General features: G+C 42.3%; 1 protein-coding gene across 1 annotated transcript in view; it reads right to left on the bottom strand.

Moving 5' to 3' along the window:
* LOC139539020 (ly6/PLAUR domain-containing protein 6-like) overlaps positions 1 to 19,558 on the bottom strand; it is a 46,013-nt gene that overhangs the window by 18,078 nt on the left and 8,377 nt on the right. The window contains exon 2 of the mRNA XM_071341696.1: positions 149 to 322. Coding sequence (XP_071197797.1) covers positions 149 to 266 — 118 coding nt within the window. The 5' untranslated portion in view covers positions 267 to 322. The remainder of the gene's footprint in view (positions 1 to 148; positions 323 to 19,558) is intronic.

Here is a 19,558-nt window from a genome sequence, read left to right as displayed (position 1 = left end):
TTCATGCATAGCATAGACTCTGACCCACTTTTTCATAAACCTTAAAGAGATTCTCCAGTACTTTTGTTTACTTTTTTAGCAGATAGTCCTGAAAGCAGGCTCCCGAGCCAAAAGTGGTCCCCAAAAATATAATAATAAAAACTATTACTTGAGGGATGGAGGTAGATGATATCCTGTTCTGTGAAGTCCTTTGATTGGGCCGTTTTCAGCCAATCAGCGAGGACCATCAGCAGTAGGACCCAGGCCACTGCAGGCCAGGGTTCCATTGCTGGCCGCGGCTTCACACATGCAGGTCTCTGATTGGACAACAACACGATGACACCTGCAGAGGAAAAGAGAGCCCACATGTAACCCGAATCGTAGTTAAAGTGCCTGTTTTAGTCTATATGAAATCATGCTTCATTTTGCACAATGCAGACAATCCCTTTGGATGCCTGATCAAGGCATCCTGACTGCCTATCCCAACTACATGCCGTGGAACAGTGACCATGGGTGTCTCCAGCCCTATTGGAGAACACAGAGGAAAGCCACTGGACATCCACCAGACCAGAAACAACAGAGCAGTGTTCCTCATTACATCTGCGTCCGAAATGGCATCCTTTTTCCTATGTAGTGCACTACTTTTGACCAGGGCCTGTAAGTCTTTAGTCAAAAGTAGTGCACTCCATATGGAATTAGGTGCCAGTTGGGACGCAACCTACATCTATTATCCCCCCAGTCAAACATCTCCTCACTAGATCAATGACAGTCTGCCAGGGACCAGGCCAGATGCATCATCAGCCCTCATGCAGTCTTCATTGTGATCGAGCTCAGTCTTAGCGCAGGGAGAAAAGAGTAACAGCGCTAGACATGGATTAACAGTTGGGAGAGTAATAAACAGTGGATGCACGCAACAATGTCAATGCAGGCCAATGATGTCACAGATGACTCCTAACATATTTCGAATACGATATTTCAAGGTATCAATTGAGAATAGTCAAATCTTGGGCACATTAAAGACACACCCCTCTACAGAAAGTCCTTTTATCAGAGTGTTTTAATTTTTTTTAAATTTATTTAACCTTTATTTAACTAGGCAAGTCAGTTAAGATAAAAATCGTATTTACCTTTTATTTCATTTATCTAGGCAAGTAGGTTAAGAACAAATTCTTATTTACAATGACAGCCGACAACGGCCAAACCCTAACGATGCTGGGCCAAATGTGCACCACCCTATGGGACTCCCAATCACAGCCGGTTGTGAAATTGCCTGGAATCGAACCAGGGTGTCTGTAGTGACGCCTCTAGCACTGAGATGCAGTGCCTCAGACCGCTGAACCAGGGTGTCTGTAGTGACGCCTCTAGCACTGAGATGCAGTGCCTCAGACCGCTGAACCAGGGTGTCTGTAGTGACGCCTCTAGCACTGAGATGCAGTGCCTCAGACCGCTGAACCAGGGTGTCTGTAGTAAAGCCTCTAGCACTGAGATGCAGTGCCTCAGACCGCTGAACCAGGGTGTCTGTAGTGACGCCTCTAGCACTGAGATGCAGTGCCTCAGACCGCTGCGCCACTCGGGAACCCCAGTGTGTAGCGGGTGCAGTGTTGATTATTTATGATACTATGCCATGTCAAATATCACATTTTGTTTATTTATTAGGTCATTACACTAATCTATTTTTCTCCCCCCAAAACGTCCTCAGCTATCACATTCATGCGTGTGAAAAGAAGGACAGCATCTCAAAGGATTTCGATTTCGGGGAAAATGAGCAGTTTATTATCTTATCATCTTGTTCTGTAGAGTAAGAGCAGAAAGCTAATCAGAGGAAAGATGGTGAGAAGACTTTCAGAAAGTGTTCACACCCCTTTACTTTTTCCACATTTTGTTGTGTTACAGCTTGAATTTAAAATTGATTAAATTGAGATTTTGTGTCACTGATCTACACACAATACCCCATAATGTAAAAGTAAAATGTTGTTTATAGAAAATGTTAGAAATTAATAAAAAATGTAATGCTGAAATGTCTTGATTCAATAATCCCTTTGTTATGACAAGCCTAAATAAATTCTGGAGTAAAAATGTGCTTAACAAATTGCAAAAAAGTTGCTTGGACTCAATCCGTGTTCAATAATAGCGGTTAACATAATGACTACCACATGTCTGTACCCCACACATACAATGATCTGTAAGGTTCCTCAATCGAGTAGGGAATTTGACGCACAGATTCAAGCGCAAAGACCAGGGATGTTTTTCAATGCCTCGCAAAGAAGGGCACCTATTGATAGATGGGTAAAAAAAAAAAAGCAGACATTGAATATTTTGAGCATGGTGAAACTACACCCAGTCACTACAAAGATACAGGCCAATGGTGATTTTAAAACAGTTACAGAGTGTAATGGCTGTGATGGGAGAAAACTCAGGATGGATCAACAACATTGTTCTTACTCCACAATACTAACCTAATTGACAGAGTGAAAAGAAGGAAGCCTGTACAGAATAAAAAAACATGCATCCTGTTTGCAACAAGGAACTTAAGGAATACTGCAAAAAATGTGGCAAAGAAATGAACTTTTTGTCCTGAATGAAAAAAAAAAAGGTTTTGGTAACATCACATCAATGAGTAACACTATTCATATTTTCAAGCATGGTGGAGGCGGTATCATGTATTGGGTATGCTTGACATTGGCATGGGAGTTTTTAAAAATAAAAATAAACGGAATACAGGTAGCTATAAGCACAGGCAAAATCCTACAGGAAAACCTGGTCCAGTCTGCTTTCGAACAGACACTCGAAGACAAATTCACCTTTCAGCAGGACAATAACCTAAAACAGGCCAAATCTACACTGGAGTTGCTTAACAAGACAACATGGAATGTTCCTGAGTGGCCTAGTTACAGTTTGACTTAAATCGTCTTGAAAATCTATGGCAAGACAGGAAAATGGCTGTCTAGCAATGATCAACAATCAACTTGATAGAGCTTGAAGAATTAAAAATAATAATAATGGGGAAATATTGTACAATCCAAATGTGGAAAGCTCTTAGAGACACCCAAAATCGCAGCCAAAGGTGCTTCTACAAAGTATTGACTCAGGGGTGTGAATACTTAAATAAATAAGTATTCTGTATTTCATTTTCAATACATTTGCAAAAAATTCTAAAAACATGTTTTCACTTTGTCAATATGGGGTATTGTGTGTAGATGCGTGAGAAAAAATATGTAATCCATTTTGATTTCAGGATGTAACTCAACGACTCTGTCAATCACCACATTCTCATTGGCAGACTCAACAGCCATGGTTTCTCAAATGATTGCCTCGCCTGGTTCACCAACTACTTCTCTGATAGAGTTCAGTGTGTCATATCGGAGGGCCTGTTGTCCAGACCTCTGGCAGTCTTTATGGGGGTGCCACAGCGTTCAATTCTCAGGCCGACTCTCTTCTCTGTATACATCAATGATGTCGCTCTTGCTGCTGGTGATTCTCTGATTCACCTCTACGCAGACGACACCATTCTGTATACTTCTGGCCCCTCTTTGGACACTGTGTTAACTAACCTCCAGACGAGCTTCAATGCCATACAACTCTCCTTCCGTGGCCTCCAACTGCTCTTAAATGCAAGTAAAACTAAATACATGCTCTTCAACCGATCACTGCCCGCACCTGCCCACCCATCCAGCATCACTACTCTGGACGGTTCTGACTTAGAATATGTGGACAACTACAAATACCTAGGTGTCTGGTTAGACTGTAAACTCTCCTTCCAGACTCATATTAAGCATCTCCAATCCAAAATTAAATCTAGAATCAGCTTCCTATTTCGCAACAAAGCATCCTTCACTCATGCTGCCAAACATACCCTCGTAAAACTGACCAACCTACCGATCCTCGACTTCGGCGATGTCATTTATAAAATAGCCTCCAACACTCTACTCAACAAATTGGATGCAGTCTATCACAGTGCCATTCGTTTTGTCACCAAAGCCCCATATACTACCCACCACAGCAACCTGTACGCTTCGTTGGCTGGCCCTCGCTTCATACTCGTCACCAAACCCACTGGCTCCAGGTCATCTATAAGTCTCTGCTAGGTAAAGCCCCGCCTTATCTCAGCTCACTGGTCACCATAGCAGCACCCACCTGTAGCACGCGCTCCAGCAGGTATATCTCACTGGTCACCCCCAAAGCCAATTCCTCCTTTGGCCGCCTTCCCTTCCAGTTCTCTGCTGCCAATGACAGGAACGAACTGCAAAAATCACTGAAGCTGGAGGCTCATATCTCCCTCACTAGCTTTAAGCACCAGCTGTCAGAGCAGCTCACAGATCACTGCACCTGTACATAGTCCATCAGTAAACAGCCCATCCAACTACCTCATCCCCATTCTGTATTTATTTATTTATCTTGCTCCTTTGCACCCCAGTATATCTACTTGCACATTCATCTTCTGCACATCTACCATTCCAGTGTTTAATTGCTATATTGTAATTACTTCGCCACCATGGCTTATTTATTGCCTTACCTCCCTTATCTTACCTCATTTGCACACACTGTATATAGACTTTTTCTTTTCTTTTTTTTCTACTGTATTATTGACTGTATGTTTGTTTATTCCATGTGTAACTCTGTGTTGTTGTATGTGTCGAACTGCTTTGCTTTATCTTGGCCAGGTCGCAGTTGTAAATGAGAACTTGTTCTCAACTAGCCTACCTGGTTAAATAAAGGTGAAATAAATAAATATATATATATATTTTTTTAAATGTGAAATAAGTCAAGGGATATTAATACCTTTAAAGGCACCGTATGAGTTTCCAGGTAAGTTATGAGAAAGAAGCAGCATTGAGATTCTCAGCTGACACCCACACAAACATGTTCCCCTAAAAGACATTCCAACTGATACCATTTAACACTGCACATTTCTGGTTGACAAGGTATCAAGAGATGAGCACATAATGGATTTCAACACCACGAGGTCACTAGCGTCATTGAAATGAAATATATTTGAGGGACAGTAGATACCAGAGCATTGGTGTAAGCAACTAGTAGACAAACATCTTCGAACAGAATGGCTTCAATCACAAAGCTAGTCATTCCACTGGTTGTTCTAGACGGGACTTTCCTTGCAGGCCAAGAAACTAATTGTATTCTTGAAGAAGGTGACGTTTATTCATTTGAAACTCCGTCAGAGGTATTGTGTGATCTTTAAATCCAATGGTGAAGAAAGCTGTTGTGGAACACATCTAACCCTTCACTTAGTAATTACTAAATTAAAAGTTTGTTCAATCTGGATTGTACAGGGTGGAGTGCTGGACAGCTGGCAATATTTCACACCAACAACGTATTAGTCTCTCAGTTTGCAGGCATAATAGTAATGGAATATTCTGCCATTTAGGATGGACAGTAGACCTGCAATGTAAAGGTGCAAGTGGTGGTGACAGCATGACGGTTCAATGGTACACACAGGAAAATTCAAGATACATTAACCCGGAAGCCTCTCACGGAGGACCCAACTGGCAGAATCCAATTCATTGAGAATAACTCCTCTCTCCGCATTATCAACTTTACCACTGAGGACATAGGCATTTACATCTGCACTGTAGAGGAAGGATATCACTGTAGTAGTAACCTGATATTGACGTATGTTAAGTATCTGTATATACATGGCTTTGTGGGAGAGAGGCCTGCACTACCTTGCTTTAATGCTGACTCAAATATGACACAGATATGGTGGGACACCTACAAGAAGGGAAAAGGCATCCACATCATTGCCATCTCAAAACCATTCGAGTGACCTCGCTGACCTCGGAAAGCAGATGCATGTGGTGGATGGAAGAGAGACTGGGAATTACTCGCTGGTCATCCCATTCCTGATGCTGAACCACTCTGAGGTTTACTTCTGTCTGAAGCATCAAAATCAAGTGAAAAATCTCATCCAAAAGGTATATGCTAGTGGTCTGCCCAAAGTCTGACCAGCTCACACAGTTCTTCTCAGAAGGAGAGGAGGTTGCTCTCAGCTGTAACTCTAATTCTACTGAGTCTAACTGGCTTGAGTGGAGAAGAAAGATTGCTGTAGGGGATGATGTCATCCTGGTCAAATCTACTTGACAAATCAGAAAAGCAACCATATCTGAGGATTTGAATGGCCAAATAAATGCATCTCAACCTCACATCTCTCTGGTCCTCTCTAACCTGTCACTGGGGGACAGTGGGGAGAACTATGTCTGAACAGGGATATGAAGGGGTGTGTGTATCGATAACTACTACCTTATTAATTCATGAGGAGAAAGACCCCTTTGGCATCGACTACACTTTCTACACAATGTGGTCTTCATTGATGGGCTGTGGTCTGCTGGGTATGGTCTGTGCTGTGATCACTATGAACCTGAAGACCAGGAGAAGAGACCAGGCTTCTCAAAAGAGCAGGAGGGTAGCAGCCCAGCCTCCTGGACAGCAGAACAGCAGAGTCGAAGTGGAGAGTGACGGTGTGTTGGGTGAGGAATTAATCAAAATTCCAACATGTAAGAAGAGTAATGTCTATAAAACGTTATGTTTCTAACTACATACCTTTCCAGTTTTTCTGTTTGTGTCATTTCGTCATTTCGGGGGGGTGTTTTAGCTGTTTTATAATTGTGTTGTTTTATTATTGTGTTGTTTTGTAATTGTATTGTTTTATAATAGTGTTGTTTTATTATTGTGTTGTTTCATTATTGTGTTGTTTTATTATTGTGGTTTCATTATTGTGTTGTTTTATTATTGTGTTGTTTCATTATTGTGTTGTTTTATTATTGTGTTGTTGTATTATTGTGTTGTTTTATTATTGTGTTGTTTTATTATTGTGTCATTTTGTTTGTTGTTTGTGATATTAAAAAGAACGTAAGAAGAATCTTTATTATATTGGTATTCTTTACTTACGGTTTAGTTGAATTTATTTCTTATTAGATTACATTATTGTTACCCATTGTATCAACTTGCTTCCAAGTCACTTCTCTAGAGCTCTCTGGAAGTGACACAAATATGCTGTAAATGATAACCAGTTGTTTTCTGTTTCCTCTGCTTTAACCACAAATAAATAAAAAGTCTAACTGAAATATTATTGGTTTGTTATTATACACCTGTCATGAGAGGGAAATATGATTTAATCAAAAGTTATTCCGGAATGCCTGTGGCTGTCTGTCTTCAAAGCCCGAGGCATTGTGACGTACAGTAGGGTGACTGCCATTGGATAGATGTATCAAGACAAGGCTCGTCCATCAACCCTGAGGGAAATGTTTGCTAGTGTAATTGTGTTCTCCTCACCCTGAGAACGACCTTGGGCCATTCTGTCAGAGAGAGCTGACAGGGATACAGAAGAGAGCCTTGTCAGGGGACAAGTTGTTTTTTATTCTTTAAACAAAGATTGATACCATTTATGCATTTGTCACATACAATTGTATTTGGCTCATTCCTAAGATCAATACAAACAAGAAACAACAACAAATACATTCCTCTAAACTTCACATTCAGTTAAATTTAATCTGGTAAAACCTGACACCCGCAGTCATAAGTCAAACTGATTCTTATTAGAAGATTTACCTCTGAGCCTCACTGGGTAATTTTAGGATTAGCTCTCAAAGAAAGGTGACCCAAACTGAGCAGTGAATTCACCAAACCAAATCAAATATTGCTCACAAATGGCAGCATCTCCTTGAGACGTTACACTTTAAAGTCTCCTGTAAGCCATCTTTTGTACATCCCATTGTCTCTTCAGTTAACCGGTGATGTCATTAATAAGGACAGGCGTACGAAAACCATTAGCGCTTCTGTCGCCCAGGGCGACCAGGCTACTGTGGTTGGGGAGTGATAAAGCACTTTAAATGTATTTAACCAAGCAGCACTATCTAAGAACACAGACAAACCACAACCCTTTACTCTGGACTTATAAGCTTTAATATTTGACATTGTTATATCAAAGCTGCTAAACCAAGTTTACTGTGGATTAGGATTTGTATTGTGTATGAACCTTGAGGCAGGTAGCTAAAGTAACATGGGCCAAAGAAATCTAAAAGACTAAGGAAATGATCTTTATCTTATTGACACACTTTGATTTTCAGCATACCAAAACAAAACATCTTTCATTTTCTGGGCTCTGGCTCATAGCGTACTGTGAGTGTTTTCTTTTCTTTACGTCACACTGCTGTTGGAGAGATAAGATATGTTTGTTTATCTTATCATGTTAAATCAGATTCTTTTTTTAACTAATGACCCAGAGCAAATATTTTCACTTTAGTCTGAGCTATTGGCAGGGTAGCTGATTTATAAAAACAACAGAACCGTTTGGTGTAGGGATGTTTCTGTGATAGAGAAGATAGGGCCGGAGGTTGTGGTTGTGCTCCAACTTGGAATATGAAATATAATAAAGCCTTAAGGGAAAGCAGAAACCATCGTAATACTCAATGTAAGTCCGCAATAATGGATTTGATTTGTATAGATTAAGCAATAACTAAGAGCACAAAACGTTCCAACAGAGCCATCACGACGACAGAGCCATCACGACGGCAGAGCCATCACGACGGCAGAGCCATCACGACGGCAGAGCCATCACGCCGGCAGAGCCATCACGACGGCAGAGCCATCACGACGGCAGAGCCATCACGACGGCAGAGCCATCACGACGGCAGAGCCATCACGACGGCAGGGCCATCATGACGAGAACAAGTGTGTTCAGACAACTGATATGTAATAGTAGAACACTTTATATACAGGTAACTGCCAAAATAAAGGAAACACTTCAGTAGATGAGGGATACAGATTATATTGAAAGCAGGTGCTTCCACACCGGTGTGGTTCCTGAGTTAATTAAGCAATAAACATCCCATCATGCTTAGGGTTATGTATAAAAACGCCCAGTCGCCCATTATTTTGACTAACATGGCTAGAAGAAGAGATCTCAGTGACTTTGAAAGAGGGGTCTCAAAGGAGCATAGGGGGTTTAAAGTGTGTGTGTGTGTGTGTGTGTGTGTGTGTGTGTGTGTGTGTGTGTGTGTGTGTGTGTGTGTGTGTGTGTGTGTGTGTGTGTCTCAGTCACCAGATCTCAACCCAATTGAACACTTATGGGAGATTCTGGAGCGGCGCCTGAGGCAGCGTTTTCCAACACCAGCAACAAAACACCAAATTATGGAATTTATTGTGGAAGAATGGTGTCACATCCCTCCAATAGAGTTCCAGACACTTGTAGAATATATGTCAAGGAGCTTTGAAGCTGTTCTTGTTCATGGTGGCCCAACACCCTATTAAGACACTTGATGTTGGTGTTTCCTTTATATTGGCAGTTACCTGTAGGTTGTCATAGTTATCAGAAAAAAGGGGAATTCAAAAAAATTCCTGCATTTGCTGAACGGTGGCATTCAAGCCTGAACTAATCTCTACAATCACACGGACTCTTCCCTTCAGCAGCACACTAACCTGACTGGAGAGAACCATGAAGGATTATTTGTTAAGGTAAAGTACGTCAAGCCCCAAACGATACCAGCCCATCAGGTAAGGGTGCTCTCGAGCGGCTAGATGTTCTTTACCATTCGGCCATCAGATTTGCCACCAATGCTCCTTATAGGACACATCACTGCACTCTATACTCCTCTGTAAACTGGTCATCTCTGTAAACCCATCGCAAGACCCACGGGTCGATACTTATTTATAAAACCCTCTTAGGCCTCACTCCCCCCTATCCGAGATATCTACTGCAGCCCTCATCCTCCACATACAACACCCATTCTGCCAGTCACATTCTGTTAAAGGTCCCCAAAGCACACACATCCCTGGGTCACTCATCTTTTCAGTTTGCTGCAGCTAGTGACTGGAACGACATGAATATTGGCAACGCTCCACTGCAAACTGCAGAGGGAAGTCATGAGGGATGGTGCGTCGAGTAGTTTCTTTAGAAAACGACTTGTCTACATTCAACACCAGAATCAGTGCCTCTCAACTACACTTGTTCATTACAGCTCTCCTGTATACACATACATCGTGTAATGCAATTTCTACTTTCAATTTGATGCCAGGAAAACCAACACTCACCTATTTATTGAGCTAAGTGTCACAAAAAAATAAACACAAAACAACATATACAGGCTATGCAGAGTCACCGCCCTATGTAACGCACTGCCTCCTGGCCCGCTGGACACTGGGCTGTGGCACTCTGTAGCCCCGCTGGACACTGGGCTGTGGCACTCTGTAGCCCCGCTGGACACTGGGCTGTGGCACTCTGTAGCCCCGCTGGACACTGGGCTGTGGCACTCTGTAGCCCCGCTGGACACTGGGCTGTGGCACTCTGTAGCCCCGCTGGACACTGGGCTGTGGCACTCTGTAGCCCCGCTGGACACTGGGCTGTGGCACTCTGTAGCCCCGCTGGACACTGGGCTGTGGCACTCTGTAGTCCCGCTGGACACTGGGCTGTGGCACTCTGTAGCCCCGCTGGACTGCATTGACTTTCCTCCCAGAGATGTTATCATGGTTGAAGGTCCACAGTGTATTCAGGGAGAGACCAAAGAGAGAGGTGTACATATCAACCAGCGGCAACCCTGACCCATTTCCTGTTTCCTGCTTCGGTCTGTCAACAGGGTAGACATTAGCAACTACTGTAGCAGGTAGACAGACACATACATGAAGCATATTGACAGTACAGTAAATTCACTGTAGACACACTAAAGAAAAAAAAATATCAATAGACGTATGAAGTCTGACAAAAGTTCAAATACTTTTACTTAATCAGTTCGAGAGATGTGGTAAACACTAACTTGAAACCATTTTACCTACCTAAACTTTATGCGAACAGACACATTCTTGCATGACCTTACAGTATAAGCTCTAGGGCAAAGGCCTTACTTTGTCAGGAGTTTCTTTACCACAAAGTCTGTCTTAGAACACATATTTAGAAAATACCAGCATTCCAGACCTCCCCCATTTGGAGTGAAGTGATTACCTAATTCCATTATTTTTCCAGATGGAATCACTTTCTCAGTAGCACATTAAGTCCTTAGAGGACTGCTGAGGTTCTAAAACAAGCCAGAGAAACCGTTGACTCGCCACAGAACTGATGAGGCAGATCAGATGTGTGTTTCTGATAGACTAAACTCTGCCTGAACCTCTACGACTCTGGGGAATACAAAAGAATAGCTCCTATATGAATGAGGAGAAAGCTAACGGACACAACCCCACAGGCATCCCATTGACATGGGGAGTGGGGACAAGGGTCTGGTTTCAACCTACAGGTCTCCACACAGAAGCCTGTGGACATCTTCTTTACCTCCATCTCTCTGCAAGGAGTCTAGATTTACATGTTACATGCTAATGTTTCTGTGTTGGGAGGTGACACTGTGACCTTGTCAGCAGGTGCCTGGCCTGATAAAGACCCCTCCCACTAGGACTTTGGAGGAGACAAATAGACAAGATTCTAACAGAAATGGAGAAGGATTGAGAAAGACACAGGGCGACTACAACATAGTTTATCTACAGAGGTCAAATGGATAACGGAATTACAAAGGAATTGCCAACAAATTGAGATAAAAATGACCACTAGCTAAAAGCTTCCCACAAACTATGGGTGTTTGTATTTACCCTTTGACATGATTCTTGGAAATAGATTTCAAATGGCATTTGATGTCGGTCTTCGTCTGTTTTGAGATCAGCACTAGGAATTTCTTTAACAGAGCTTCCTCTTCGATTAATTAATTAATAATCTTAACTAGAGGTCGAACTATTATGATTTTTCAACGCCGATACCGATACCGATTATTGGAGGACCAAAAAAGCCGATATCGATTAATCGGCCAATTTTTATATATATATTTGTAATAATGACAATTACAACAATACTGAATGACCACTTTTATTTTAACTTAATATACATCAATAAAATCAATTTAGTCTCAAATAAATAATGAAACATCGTCAATTTGGTTTAAATAATGCAAAACAAAGTGTTGGAGAAGAAAGTAAAAGTGCAATATTTGCCATGTAAAAGAGCTAACGTTTAAGTTCCTTGCTCAGAACATGAGAACATATGAAAGCTGGTGGTTCCTTTTAACATGAGTCTTCAATATTCCCAGGTAAGACGTTTTAGGTTGTAGTTAGTATAGGAATTATAGGACTATTTCTCCCTATACCATTTGTGTTTTATATACCTTTGACTATTAGATGTTCTTATAGGCACTATAGTATTGCCAGCATAATCTCTGGATTTGATAGGCTTGAAGTCATAAACAGCTTAATGCTTGAAACACAGCGAAGAGCTGCTGGCAAATGCAGGAAAGTGTTGTTTGAATGAATGCTTACGAGCCTGCTGCTGGCTACCACCGCTCAGTCAGACTGCTCTATCAAATATCAAATCATAGACTTAATTATAATATAATAACATACAGAAATACGAGCCTTAGGTTATTAATATGGTCAAATCCGGAAACTATAATTTTGAAAACAAAACGTTTATTTTTTCAGTGAAATACGGAACCGTTACGTATTTTATCTAACGGGTGGCATCCCTAAGTCTAAATATTCCTGTTACATTGCACAACCTTCAATGTTATGTCATAATTATGTACAATCTTGCAAATTAATTACGGTCTTTGTTAAGAAGAAATGGTCTTCACACAGTTCGTAACGAGCCAGGCGTCCCAAACTGCTGCATATACCCTGACTCTGCTTGCACTGAACGCAAGAGAAGTGACACAATTTCCGTAGTTAAAAGAAATTCATGTTAGCAGGCAATATTAACAAAATATGCAGGTTTAAAAATATATACATGTGTATTGATTTAAAAAAAAGCATTGATGTTTACGGTTAGGTACACATTGGTGCAACGACAGTGCTTTTTTGGCAAATGCGCTTGTTAAATCATCACCCGTTTGGCGAAGTAGGCTGTGATTCGATGATAAATTAACATGCACCGCATCGATTATATGCAAAGCAGGACAAGCTAGATAAACTAGTAATATCATCAACCATGTGTAGTTAACTAGTGATTATGTTAAGATTGATTGTTTTTTATAAGATAAGTTTAATGCTAGCTAGCACCTTACCGTGGCTCCTTGCTGCACTCGCATAACAGGTAGTCAGCCTGCCACGCAGTCTCCTCATGGAGTGCAATGTAATTGGCCATAATCGGTGTCCAAAAATGCCGATTACCGATTGATATGAAAACTTGAAATCGGCCCTAATTAATCGGCCATTCCGATTAATCGGTCGACCTCTAACCGTAACATGCTATCTGAGATAAGCATCGATCCTTGGACAGACAGAGAGCATTAAAAAAATATTTAAAAAATATGAGAAACATTTTAATAAGTCATAATAATGAATGGGTGGTTGAGAAGGGCAACCTTTCAGTCAGGAAAGTCTTGGAGTGGAACTTCACTGGCACCACCCTCTCTTAACCTCTACCAGGTCATCTGCCATAAGCTACACTTGTCATGAAAACCTTCATACCTGCTACCTGCTGGCACGCGGTGCAAATGGAAGCTGTTTGAAACTTGTTTGTATAAGGTTGGAATGGTCCCTTTCGTTTAACAGGTCTGACGGCAGGGCTGATACACTGTTGGTTGGCAGATGGCACAGCCGTAGAGGTTTTCACTGTTGGAGAAGAAGAAGAGGAACTGACGGTCTCATTTCTTAGGTCTCATCTCATTTATTTACCTGTGTAGTATTTTTCACTCTCTCTTTATCCATTCCACCACACGGCCAGGATGAATCTCACTCTGAGGTGACAGGTTAAAGGGCAAAGCATCACACTGCAGCCTTTAACACATTTTAGAGTGGTTGCATTTCCCCAAACCTCTCCCTTTTAGTTTTTCACCAAAACAAGTGGCTGGTCGGGGCAACAGATCACAGACTCAGGATTGTGGCTTTAAATGCAAATGCATAGGAAAAGGTGTGTGTCTAGGAGTGCTTACGCTTAATTAGCCTGATGTGAGAGGTCAATAGGGAAGCAATGAACCAAAGCGGCCCTTTATCCTTGTAAGATCCCTCTCAGTTCCCCTCATGGCCCAAGGGGAGTGGTGAATAACTCCAGGTGGTTGTGGATATTGGAGGAGGGAAACATTAACACCACTCGTAAACAAACAAACCCCATTCATCACACAACCGTAGTGAAATGTATTCTCTAGTTGTAGATCCACATACTGTAAGAAACAGAATGCCATTCGCCTTGCCTCCGTACAACTGGACACAATGTCATCCCATCCCATTCTCCTTTCAGATCAGTTGCCAAAGTCAGACCTCACGTTAATATTACTTTAGATATAAAAATCAAAACCCCAACCCAAAACGTTTAGGTTCAGAGCCTGAGCCTTCTTGTGGGTGAGAGCAGCAGAGTTCCTCTCTGTACTGCTGCCAGCATTATAAAGCAATTTGTGGACCGCAACACCATCTCCTGGGCTGAGCAACGACCTGTGAACTGTTGTTCCTCCCTTCTGACTGAGCAGCAGAAAGGCAAATCACCAGGAGCCTTGTGACTCCGAGAACTGGTCTGATCAGATTCAGTAAGGGAGGGAGGAATGGAGAAGGTAGGGAGGGAGGGCGGGAGGGAGGGAGAGAATGGAGAAGGTAGGGAGGGAGGGAGGGAGGGAGGGAGGGAGGGAGGGAGGGAGGGAGGGAGGGAGGGAGGGAGGGAGGGAGGGAGGGAGGGAGGGAGGGAGGGAGGGAGGGAGGGAGGGAGGGAGGGAGGGAGGGAGAGTGGTAAGGTAGATACTGCAAGCTTTTCTTCCTGTGCTGTGTGCCTTTTACAGTTGTGCACATTTCTACCACGTTGGACCCAGGGATCAGAAGGGAATAAAATATGATAAACGTTATTATTATAGCATAATAAGCCCCAGTATATGCTACAGTAGGAGGGGTTTGCCTGAACTTGCCTGCTCTGCTGAAAAAAAGCTCAACAAATCTATGCAGTATGAAGACCTTTTGTCCCTTAACAAATCCAATTATGCTATTCTCTCAGAGCGATTCAGAGTAACAAAGTAAAGCTGATTAAACGCAGGGCTGACAACCTCAGTCGAGACAAACCCCCATTGATCCAAAAGAGCCAGAACAATGCTTCACCAACGACCATCCCTCTTGTCATTTGCCATATGGCAGCGGCCAACGATGCCCCGGCCCCTTGGTATCCTTCCCACAAACCCCGGAGTTGCATTCCACATGGCACCCAGTATTCCCTATAACGTTTACATATGTTGCCTTACTTGTCTCATATATACTGTATTCTATCCTATTCTACTGTATCTTAGTTTATGCCACTGACTTCGCTCGTCCAAATATTTATATATTCTTAATTCCATTCCATTACTTGAGATTTTTGTGTATTGTTGTGAATTGTTAGATATTACTGCACTGTTGGAGCTAGAAACACAAGCATATCGATACACCGGCAATAACATCTGCTAAACACGTGTATGTGACAAATAAAATGTATACGACGCACTACTTTTGACCAGGGCTTATAGAGCTCTGGTCAAAAGTAGGGCACTATATAGGGAATAGGGTGCCATTTGGGACGCAGACTGGGAGTCAGATCGGATCAAAGAGGCGCAGCAGCGCCTCTTCAACCTCAGGAGGCTGAAGAAATTCGGCTTGTCACCAAAAGCACTCACAAACTTCTACAGATGCACAATCGAGAGCATCCTGTCGGGCTGTATCACCGCCTGGTACGGCAACTGCTCCGCACACAACCGTAAGGCTCTCCAGAGGGTAGTGAGGTCGGCAGAACGCATCACCCGGGGCAAACTACCTGCCCTCCAGGACACCTACACCACCCGATGTCACAGGAAGGCCATAAAGATCATCAAGGACAACAACCACCCAAGCCACTACCTGTTCACCCTGCTATCATCCAGAAGGCGAGGTCAGTACAGGTGCATCCAAGCAGGGACCGAGAGACTGAAAAACAGCTTCTATCTCAAGGCCATCAGACTGTTAAACAGCCACCACTAACATTTAGCGGCCGCTGCCAACCAACTGACTCAGCTCCAGCCACCTTAAAAATGGGAATTGATGGAAATTATGTAAAAATGTACCACCAGCCACTTTAAACAATGCCACCTAATATAATGTTTACATACCCTACATTACACATCTCTTATGTATATGTATATACTGTACTCTATATCATCTACTGCATCTTGCCATCTTATGTAATACATGGACCACTAGCCACTTTAAACTATGCCACTTTATGTTTACATACCCTACAGTACTCATCTCATAGGTATATACCGTACTCTATACCATCTACTGCACCTTGCCTATGCCGTCTGTACCATCACTCATTCATATATCTTTATGTACATATTCTTTATCCCTTTACACTTGCGTGTATAAGGTAGTAGTTGCGGAATTGTTAGGTTAGATTACTTGTTGTTATTACTGCATTGTCGGAACTAGAAGCACAAGCATTTCGCTACACTCGCATTAACATCTGCTAACCATGTGTATGTGACTAATAAATTTGATTTGATTTGATTTGATTTGAATCACTGGCTGGCTATTTGAAATCCTACATGCAACCAGCACAACCCTAATTCAGCAGTTTTCTTTTGAAGTGCTCCAAGTCAGTTGTATAACTTTCTAATCCCCATCTCGACCGCTTGGCGCATACGAAGACCCAGAGGATTAGCCATGTAGCTGGTACTCATGGAGGGAACAGGCTGCTGGCTACAGACTACAAATGCCATGGCCAGGAATAAAGGGTGTCAACTCTACAATAATAAAGCAGCGGAATGTCCCCTGCCTTGACCTTACCATGACATGGGATCTGCCTAGGTTCTCCTTTTAAACCAGACGTAAGTCACATGATGATAGACACAAGCTATGAGATATGCAGATTTACCACAGTAGGGTGAAACTGTCTCGGACTGTATTAAAAGAGTGTCAGAATAGAGACACATGATCAAATGAAGACTTAATTAGGATTGTATGACTCAACAGTTGGAATATGGTCATTATAGTCAATGCCTGTTTGTGTTGGTGTATACAGTTTATTAGGTACACCACCCTGTTCACGAAAATGGTTCGCTCCTTTACATTTACATTTAAGTCATTTAGCAGACGCTCTTATCCAGAGCGACTTACAAATTGGTGCATTCACCTTATGATATCCAGTGGAACAACCACTTTACAATAGTGCATCTAACTCTTTTAAGGGGGGGGGGGGGGGGTTAGAAGGATTACTTTATCCTATCCTAGGTATTCCTTTATTTACTTTACTTTATTTTTTATTTTTATTTTACTTTATTCCTTTTATTCCTTTAGACACGTGGCTTGCTATATAAAGCAGGCAGACAGGCATCGAGGCATTCAGTTACTGTTTGATTGAACGTTAGCCTGGGCAAAACGAGTGACCTAAGCGACTTTGAGTATGGTATGATCGTGGGTGACGGGCGCGCTGGTTCCAGTATCTCAGAAACGGCTGACCTCCTGGGCTTTTCACACACGACAGTGTCTAGGGTTTACAGAGAATGGTGCAGCAGACAAAAAACATCCAGTCAGCGGCAGTCCTGTAGGCGTAAACAGCTCGCAGAATGAGAGGTCGAAGGAGAATGGCAATAATCGCACAAGTTAACAGGCGGGCTACAACAGGCAAATAACTGCGCAGTACAACAGTGGTGGGCCGAACGGCATCTAGGAACGCACAACTCGTCAGTCCTTGTCGGATGGGCTATTGCAGCAGACAACCACACCAGGCTCCACTCCTATCAGCTAAAAACAAGAGGAATCAGCTCCAGTGGGCACACAATCACCAACACTGGACAATTGAGGAGAGAAAAAACATTGCCTGGTCAGACGAATCCCAGTTCCTGTTGTCAGGGTTTGGCATAAGCAGCATGAGTCCATGGCCCCATCCTGCCTGGTGTCAACAGTATAGGCTGGAGGCAGTGGTTTAATGGTGTGAGGAATGTTTTCCTGGCACACGTTAGGTCCCTTGATACCAATTGAGCAACGTTTCCATGCCCCGAAGAATTCAGGCAGTTCTGGATGCAAAGGGGTGTCCGAACCGGTACTAGATGGGTGTACTTAATAAACTGTTCCATTCAATTGCTAGTGAGTAGGCTAGATATATACTTTAGAAGACAAGATACCACTCCATTTAAAGGAGCAGGGAACTTTCAACTGTGGAGTTAATGTTTTAGGGCCTTCTAGAAAATAAAAGAATGCTCCAAGTGCAATGCGATCAAAGCTTCATTTACTTTTAACTTCATCCCATTAAAATATGATCAGTATGCATTGAAGCATTTAGGCCTACATAAATCACATTAACTCAAATGCTCTCGTGACATCACACAACAAATACCAGGCGAGCAATCCTCTTAATCACAGGGTCATTTCCCAAATGTCTAAATAATGACCTTTATCCCGACATTCTGTGTTTTCTGGCCTGTAGCTGTAGCTTTTTTTCTCAAACAAAGCTTGTAAATTTGCCTGAATTTCTTCAGGGCAAAACATGTCATTCTGTGTTGAGACCAACTAAAAAGAAAATATCGGTGTCCTTTAGTATTGAATCATGTTTACGACCTGCACATAACCTATGAATATGAAAACAGTAAATATATTCTGATCATTCAAAAAATATACTTTAATTTCAAAGCAAATATGAGCAGGATTAAACAAAGTTCTATAGGAATGTGAACATTGATCATAACATCAAAAGAGGGTGAAACAGAATACTTTTTAATATCTCACATGTGACTGTGACTGGGGTTTGATGGGAAACAGAGGGGCTGAGGGGGGTAATGTACCCCGTAACAGCTGTAGAAGGTTCGGACTCAGAGAGAGGGTCTGCAGGGGAGGACCTGGTCCCTGTGAACTTGATGACAACATGAAGCCATGGGTCCAGTTGAAAGTCAACATAGGAGCTAATTGGGATTTATCCCTTTTGTTTTAATAGAGGTACAGTACACAGGATGGGACAAACCTCCCTGCTCAGTGACAAAATCATTTCACTCCACATGTGCAGGGATTGGACTGGTGACTTTAAAGGTTTAATTAGGAAAGCTCCTCTTTGGTGTTCCCCAGGTGGATGGATAAATGTACAGTACAGCTTTTCAGTTTCAGCAAGCTGAACAGCTATAAAACTGGACTGGTTCTGGTTTTGTTTGAGATTGATTGAACATTTGAGGCCAACAGTGCTGAGGCTGGGCCTGCAGTAACGAGATAGACGACAAGACCCATATAAACAACCCGTCAACTGTCGATAAAAGACAGTTGACACCCCCCCCTGAATATACTGTTATTTTTTACTGCTGCTCTTTAACTACTTGTTACTTTTATCTCTTATTCTTATCCGTATTTTTTTGAAACTGCACTGTTGGTTAGGGGTTCGTAAGTAAGCATTTCACTGTAAGGTCTACACCTGTTGTATTTGGGGGATGTGACTAATACAATTTGATTTGATCTTTCCAACCAGAACTCAACAAATCTCTAGTTCTCCGATTTACTCCCTAGCAGCCCGTGGAAGTGACACTGAAGTTACAGGAGATCTTACAGGTCTGCTCGCCTTGTGACGATCTGAGCTCCCAGAGAACTCATTTCTCTTAGTAAATATGAGACCACATTTTTCTCCTTTCTTCCC

The sequence above is a fragment of the Salvelinus alpinus genome, chromosome 14 (assembly GCF_045679555.1).
Source record: "Salvelinus alpinus chromosome 14, SLU_Salpinus.1, whole genome shotgun sequence".
Taxonomy (NCBI): Eukaryota; Metazoa; Chordata; class Actinopteri; order Salmoniformes; family Salmonidae; genus Salvelinus; species Salvelinus alpinus.
Note: the sequence above shows the minus strand (reverse complement) of the source record. Positions and strands in the feature narration are given on the sequence as shown.